Below are 8,410 nucleotides of genomic sequence, written 5' to 3' on the forward strand. Positions count from 1 at the left end.
CCCCTTCCTTTATAACTGAGTGTCTGGAAATAGTAAAATTGAGCTTTGATCAGAATCTTGTCTTAGCTTCATTCCCTTCTCTCGCCGCCTAGCCCCTCTTCTCTTCCAGGTTTCCAAAATGCCTTTCCAGGNTAGAACCCAGGCTGTGATCTGCTGGCCGGACACAACACTTAACTATGGAGAGAATTAGAGGCCTGACTATGAAAATCTTTAGGGAATTACTCTATGGTTGGTTCTAAATACAGAGCAAATGGGCCATGAGCCAAGGAATGTGGGCAGCCTCTAAGAAGAGCTGGAAAATGCAAAGAAACGCTCTAGAGCCATGGAACAAACGTATCCTGCAGGGACATCTGAGTTTAGCCCAACTAGACTTCTCACCTACAAATAATAAATTCAGAGGGTTTCAAGCAGTCAATTTGTGGCAATTTGTTATAAAAATAGAGTCAAAGGCCCTCCCTGACCTGACTCCTGGGTCACAGTTTGCCTTGCTGTCACAATGACTGTCAACTGTCGGGTCTAAGCACACCAAGTCCTTTCCATCCAAGCTCAAGAAACCAAAGCTGAGTGTGCCACACTGAAGAACACTTGCTGATGAGAAGTCAAACCAAGTGCTGGCCTGGGGAAAGATGTGCAACGTGCATGCCTTGCACACCACACACAACAAGCCACAGCATACTGAGCCTGACTCCTGGGGCCCAGAGGCTAACAAGGACAGAGGTCTGACTTGGCAAAGGCATCTGAAGCAGGCCAGTGTGACAGTGTCTATAGACACGTGATCAAAGCTTTCAAGAATGGCAATAAAACCAGATGCAAACAATCCCAAACATTGACAAGCCATCCGCTGTTCTGCAAGCCATGCTTCCACACCTCTGAGTCTTTACAAAGCTCATCTCTACCAGGAGTCTTCCAAATCCTCCCTTCATCTGACCTTTCCTTAACCATTCTTCAGATCTCAGCACAGCTCTGCCTGAAGAAAAACATTCCCTGACACTGGGCGGATGCAGCTTAATGTTGCTTACATAGTATCGGAACCTCAAGAGAGAGAGCTCTTTTGCCCTTTGTAGCTTCTAGAAGCTGCCCACATTCCTTTTCCCACGGACAGGTCTAATTTCAAACTCTCAAATGCAAAGGCTGGGTTGCCTCTTTTCAAGGTCTGCTGCCTGACTCGTAGAAATCGTGATTTTGAAAATCTTAGACTCTAAGTCATCGCCAAGAACTCCTGTATCTGGCACTTATCAGATCACACAACACACTTCAAGAGGAAAACAGGAAAGCTCAGGAGTGTCTCCTGCACTTCTGGAGGAGCAGACTAAGACGGGCTTTACTAGGCTGTAAAACCTAGTAAAGAAATCAGGACTGACTTTTACTAGTGCAAAGGCTAGACTCCACACTGGCCCCTTCCCTTCTGGAGGCTCCTCGTGGTATCTTCATCTAGACAGCATACAAACATGTTTCTGTAACTGACCTTCTCTGCCACTTCAAACCCCTCATCTCTCTCCAGAAAGAATGGCTACAGTTCTAGCATGCCAGATAGAGCTCTATCTATCTTTGTGTGTACCATACTCTGTGTGTAAGTATGGCTTTCTTGGAATTTGTTATGCAGACCAGGCTGGCCTTGAACTCATCGAGATCCAGGCACCTCTGCCTTCCGAGTGCTGGGATTAAAGGTGTACCCCAGGCTCAGATCACAATCTTAACTGAATATTCAAAAGTCTAGGCACAATTCTTTATTTAGTTGGTTATTTCTTTTTTACTTTGTGAGATACTACCTCACTATGCACCTTTGGCTGGTTGAAATGCACTAGTTACACCAGACTGGTCTCAAACTTGCAGAAATCTCCAGAGGGCTGGCTGGGTGTACAGGCATGTGCCAACTCGCCTAGCTTGTTCGTCATTTTAGATCCAGCTGAAGCACCACTTAACCCTTCCCTTAAACTCTCCTGTTACAAGGCTGGCAGGTGGCTAGGCAAGGCATGGCTTCCCAGCTCTTCCTCTGCACTTGAACTGGGTTTTTCTCATCACTGTCTCAGGGGCTTTCGCTGCGTGACTCTAACTCACCCTCTGGCAAGCCAACTGGCTACAGAGCTGATCTATTAGCAGAGACTTGCCAAGTCTGGATGGAGAGAGGAGGAAGGTGAGGAAAGCAGAATGAACCAAGTGACAGAAGTGACCAAAACAGCGACCAAGCCCTAGATGTTAATACACTAGGGGGAGTAAAGCTGTTAGTGACTTTCAGAATATTCTAAAGCAAGAAGGAAATATGAAGGCAAGTTCCCTTATCAGCTGAGCATCTACTACAAGCTGCTATTGGGAATATAAAGGAAACACGCACACAGTCTGCCATTCAAAGAATGTATAACCTGGCATCTTAAAGAAAATGGAATAAAGGCTATTCTCAGGGCTGATTCCCTACCTGGACTGGGTATCTTAAAAACAGTACTTCATTTAATCTAATCCTCTCAAAGGCTCTACAAGGCAGAGAGCACTAACCGTACCTTCTGGGCAATCCCAGGTGGTTGGCCCTGTTGCAAACAGAGCCTTCTCCAGGCTACTAGTCTATCTCATCACATGTAGTACTGACTATGAACGTGCCTCCCCTCTAGAAAAAGTCCCTTCAACACTGTTCCACTTCAGTCTTCCCATCCGACAGCTTAGCTGTAGGTGGGGTTTTAAAGGAGGCTGGAGCCGGAGAGCAGCTCAGTTAAGTCCTCTTCTGTTAGATCTGAACTCCTAGGCCCATGTCAGGAGACTCTCTCACTGTGCTCTAGCTCCAGGGAGAGTGGATGCCTCTGATGTGTGTGAGCATAAGGGAAATACCTTTTTTTTAAAGTTATTTTAAAAGCAGAAGTTACCTGAAATTGCTGGGAACAATAAACAGGGTTCACACACACACACAAGATAGCTATAAACTCAGAACCCTGAGAGGTATGAAAGCACAGCAAATAACTAAAAGCATACATTATAATAACAATTACTTCTTAGGTTACTAAAGGCAGATGTTTGAATATACACAGGACAAAGACTTTAAGGTCCTCGATTGCTGGTCAGCAGGTTAGAAGGAAAAAAAGTTGTGTATTCAGACAAGTCCATGACAGCCAGAGGAAGAGCTCTCCTGAAGACCTACGCTTCTGGGCAGCCCCAGATGTGGACACTGCACTGACCAGAAAGGACATCTGCATGGTTCTGAATTCTGTGTGTGCTCTTAAAGCTGACAGGCTTCTCAGAGTCCACAACCAGAAAGAATCTGAGTTAATGGTTTGCCTGTCCACTTTTCCATTAAAAAAAAAAGTCTAGCAACTCCCTCTCTGTTTAACCTCCTTGCATCACTGACGATTATAACCAGTGCTAACCTTTTGGGCAGAGGTACACTGTTAGATCTGGGTTGTCTGTGACACTCGTGGGATGTCAAGTTGGTTGGGAACAACCTGGGAGTTATACGCTGTTGGGCTGTTATTTCCCTCGGCAGTACATCTTTGATGACTCAGCTTTGGAAGTAATGTCAAGCCAAAGGAAGCTGGACATGGTGGCACACGCCTAATCGCAGCACTTAGGAGGCAGAGACAGGAGGATCTCTGTGAGTTCAAGGCCAGCCTGTTTTTTATAGAGCAAGTTCCAGGCCAACCAGGGTTACACAAGGAAACCCTGTCTCAAAAATTGAAAAATATTCAACTAATACTTCATATGGAGATGCAAATAATTCTACAAATCCATGTGTTGTTACTCAGAATGAAAATCTGAAGGCAGTGCCAAGGTAAACAGAAGTGTTTACAGATGCAATGTCCTCATACTATCTTCAAGCAGTGAGAACCTAGTACTCAATCTTAGAAAGACTGGAGACCAAGCCTCGTTTCTCCCTATGATGGCGAACCTTTGTAACTATGTCAGACACTGCATGCCTGTATCTCACTCAGCATTTGGAAGTGAAAGCAAGAAGATCGGGAGTTTAAGGCCAGCATGGTACCTTAGTAGGGTCTGTTCTAAGAGCACTGAACTTGGAATTAGGACTAAGTGGCCTCATTCAATAAATCTTTAGTGAGCACCTGTAACTCGTCCACCCGTTTGCAACACTAAGAACACAGCAGCAAACAGCCAAGCAACCTGCCTCACCAACCTTACGCCTCACCGTGGGCTCACCTCTGTGGATCTTAACTTCACCGTCGAGCGCGCAGGGGACTGGACAAGGTGCTTTCCAAACTGTGCTCCACAGCTACCCAGACCCCACCTCCATCTTAGTGGTCTGTGGAAATCAAATCTGTCCTGAAAACACTTGCTGCTTCTTTGTTCCTTTTTGAAGGGGTGTTTTTGTCTACACATATGTTTGTGTGTCATATGTGCGCATCACATGCAAATCTAGTACCCCCAGAGGCCAGGAGAGGCCACTGGAAATCCTGGAACTTGAATTACAAACACGTGTGAGCTACCATGTGAGCATAGGAATCGAACCCTGGTCCTGTGGAAAAGCAGCAGCCTGCACTCTTAGCTGCTGAGCCATCTCTCCAGCCCTCATTTGCCATTTCATGTAAACAAACAAACAAAAACCTGACACTGAAGACTTCAGGGAGTAGCTGTGTGGGTTTCTTCCCTTCCCAAGCAAGGTCCAGTGGACAGCGTCTAAAGTCAATTCTGATCGTTCCCACCTGCACTTCTGAGTCAGATCCCACAGCACTGTCCCTACTCGAGAGCCCAATCACAAGTGGCAGGCTGTCACAACTTTCCTTTATGTGATAAAGTAAGTTCCTACTACCTGCCCCTTGGAAACACCTTTTCTGGTTTGTTATAAGACACTACAGGGAAGTGTGGCCATGCCCATAACGTGAAGGTGGAAGCAAGAGGGTCAGCAAGCAGTTGGGAGGCTGGGGCAAGAAGATCAGAGTTCACTGTCATCCTCAGTTACACCGTGCTCAAGCAAAACCAGGTAACCACGACACTTCAAAGGGCTATACCCTCAATTCCATCTTCAACAAAGGAAAAGAAAACATTTAATAAATAGCCACACCTCGGGGGAGTGCACACAAGCAAGGTCTTGGGGAAGGGGTGCCTCCAGAAGCATGCAGGTCAAACCAGAATGTCTACCCCCGCTCACCAGTCCCATCCTGAGGCTACCCGGGCCCATCTTATGACTTAATTACACTAGTGTAAAATTGGTGCAGAGCCAATGGTCATTATGAGTAACAAAGACCTCCTATCGCTCACTCTCAAAATTCCAAGAGTTTTAGCTCCCTGTGACAGGACCAGATACTGCTCCCAGTCTACCGAGGTTATGAAGGAAGTGACCTCATTCTGTCTGCTATGGTGTTTCTCTTGTCACTGGCTTGTTTTCCCAAGGTACTTTTCATACTTCTGATCTATTCTTTGGTGTTATTACCATGGCTAGAATTCCAGGGATATAGTAAATAGAAAGCAAAGTGATTTCTGTACATGACAAAAACTGAAATCATTGTTTAATCTTCGTGATGACTTTCTCTAAAACCGAGGAACAAAATCAGATCTGATCCTCTCATCTCTGTGCTCGTTAATCCCTTCCACAAAACCAAACCAAAGAGACTCTAGTTCTGTATTTCCAAATGCCTCAGCATGAGGTCTCAAGACCTTTCTGCAACCTGGCCTCTCTATGACTCCTTCCACCTTCCTCCCTGGCCTCCCTCCCTCTCCCTTCCACCCAGTTCCCTTTGCTCTTCTCTACTGCTTCCAGTTTCTACCCAGGGCCTGCCCTTTCTAAGCCCACACTTCCAGGGTTGCTCATGATGTAACCTCTTCCTAGAGACAGTCCTTCCCTCTCCTCCCCCCCCTCCCCCCCACTACTTACCAAATCACTCAAGAGCAGCCAGAACCAATTTGAATGTTGCTAAAATACAATTCGGGAGGAGGGCTTCTGTTTCATCTACTACTCTAACTTTGAATATCGACCTGGTAGCCAAGCAACAGATGCTAGACAACGATTCAGACTTTGTTATGAAGAGTAAGAATAAACGGAAACCAAGTATCATTCCCACTGGGCATCAAGACATGGATTGATTCCTACAACCACATGGCTCAATAAATGTCCTGGCACCTCTGTGTCGTCTAAAAAATAAAAATGACACTTGACAGGCAAGGACACCATCCCTGAAACTGTTAAGCATCGATTTACAATGTCTAACCGGGGACCTGTGTCTAAACCATGATGTTCTGGTTGCTCCACATACGAAGATGGGTTAAAAACAAAACAAAGCCTAGTTAGCAGTTCCTAGAAGCCTACCTAAGTTGGATTTCCAAAACCTACAGGGTAGAAAGAACCAACTCCCAGAAGTTGTCCTCTGAACTGTATGTGCAAGGAGGGGCACAGTCATTTATACACAGGCACACAAAATAGACAAAGCTGCTCACAAACCATGTTTTCACTTGGACAAGTGTGATACACCGTTCACCTTCAAAAACTCATGATACTTAACAACGACTATAAGAAGCATGGAATAAGTAAGGCCAACCTAGGGATCTTAAGACTAAACCATCATTTCTTTTTAATTGTGAATAAAAAATTCCACCTGATTCTTGGAGTGTTTCGTGTTTGAAAAGCATTACCGATTTTCCAACTTTGGCTGTAAATTTGATTAGCACGATGTGTAAACTAGGGCCAATGATTTGATGAGTACTGAGTAGTTTTGCTTTTTGACACAGGGCAGACGGATTTTCTTCGGTTTACTTTGGGAGGGTCTCATCAGACACACTCAACTCTCTAAAGAGGGCCCCTCCCCTACTTAACATTCCAATTATCCAGAGCAGAGGCTAGGCACGCTAGGGTAAGATCATTTCTCAGCAATAACTCCTGCATGCTCGGAGCCTATAACCTCAGTATGAAAGCCCTATGCAGGCCTTGCCTCAAAACCGGGCCAAGCAACTCTGGCACGTTTTTCTAAACTTGAAAGTGAAGCTGGAGATGGGGGACTCTAAAGGTGTTCGCTTAGTTGACACCTGCTACCCCAGGAACACTACACTACTACAAGCGAACTCCAAAGGCTTGAGCAGCAACCGCGGCGGCAAACCACAACAGATCCCGAGGCCGAAGTGGGTCGGGGTTACAGTTACACTTCTGCAGCACATTTACATCCTTCTGCCTACAAACTTGAGTGCAAACTAAGTTCCCTTCCAGGCGGCGTGCTCACTGGGCCTTAAAAAAAAAAAAAAAAAAATCAAAGCTACGTTCCTGGGGCCCGGAAGGATGCGATCCACCAGGTACCAAGGCTGCTCCCAGCCCTCCATAGACCACGCACTCTGCGGCTCCCGCGGCCGGTGAGCTCTCGGGGCCCAAAGGGTCGCCCGGGGCAACAGGCCGGCGCCCAGGTCGGAGCAGACGGTCGTGCCGGCCGCAGACCCCTCCGCTCCGGCCTCGGTCCGCGCGGGAGGGCAGGCCTGGATGGCAGGCGGCCCCGCCCTACCGGCCCCTCGGCCGCTCCCCTCGCCGCACCGCGGCCTCCAGGCTCCACGGCGGCCTCGGGGCCCCACCGCGGCCTCCCCGGCCCGGCCCTGCCCTGCCCGCCCCCAGCCACCGCGCAGGCCGCCCGCCCGCCCGCTCTCCCTCCCTCCCGCCTGCCTAGGCCCCACGCCGCGCCCCGGCCTCCCGCCTCACCGTTCTGCTGCGGCGGTGCCAGGCCGGAGACTGCTCCGCTGAGCTTGGGCGGCATCCGGGCGCCGGCGGCCGGGTGAGGGGACCCGGCGGGGGCCGACATGACGGCGCGGCTGGCGGCGGCGGCTCCTCCGCGGCGGGAGATGGGCGGAGGGAAGGAAGGCGGGGCCGCGGAGGAAGAGGAAGAGGAAGGAACGCGCCCGCGTCACAGGCCGAGTCACTCTCACCGACGACCGCGGCCCGGGCACCCACGCTCGGCCGCGCCACCACCGCACGCGTGCGGACCCCGGCCCAGCCCTCCCGCGCCAGCGCCCCCTGCAGGCCGGAGCTGCGACCACCTCCCCGCACAGGCCAGACTGCGGCTGCGGCGCCGCCGCCGAAGGGGAAGGCGCGGGCCACGGTGGCCGCCGCTACCCGGATGGAGCCTGCGCCCTGCAGGGCTGCAGAGCGGTGCAAAGCTGCGGGCTGAGGTCCCGAGTCCTGGGTCACGCCAGTCCCAGCCCACCCACGTACCCATCCTCGGAAGAGGAAGCCTGGCTTTGGATTTGTTATTTATTCTTGTACAACGCCACCCCCCCAACTTAATTCCAAATTAACAGCTCAATCAAGTTAAATGTTGATTGAAAACATTTCTCTATGACAGATTCTCCATAACAGTGGTAGTAAAGCCAAAACGTTGACCAGTGGCTTTAAACGCTAGGAGAAAGATGAATGCCTAATACTAGGAGAGCTTGAAGATAAACTTTATATTCCCCCACCCACCCACCCACCCACCAAGGTTTGGCTCCGCCCGCCCATTGGTGTTTA

General features: G+C 49.2%; 1 protein-coding gene across 3 annotated transcripts in view; it reads right to left on the reverse strand.

The window, feature by feature from the left end:
* Sec24b (SEC24 homolog B, COPII coat complex component) overlaps window positions 1-7,707 on the reverse strand; it is a 73,490-nt gene extending 65,783 nt beyond the window's left edge. For all 3 annotated transcript variants that reach the window (XM_029475011.1, XM_021158257.2, XM_029475010.1), the window contains exon 1: window positions 7,607-7,707. In XM_029475011.1, the coding sequence (XP_029330871.1) occupies window positions 7,607-7,706 (100 nt within the window). In that variant the 5' untranslated portion in view covers window position 7,707. The remainder of the gene's footprint in view (window positions 1-7,606) is intronic.
* Between the last annotated feature and the right edge of the window lie 703 nt (window positions 7,708-8,410).

Source organism: Mus caroli, chromosome 3 (assembly GCF_900094665.2).
Source record: "Mus caroli chromosome 3, CAROLI_EIJ_v1.1, whole genome shotgun sequence".
In the NCBI taxonomy this organism is placed as follows: Eukaryota; Metazoa; Chordata; class Mammalia; order Rodentia; family Muridae; genus Mus; species Mus caroli.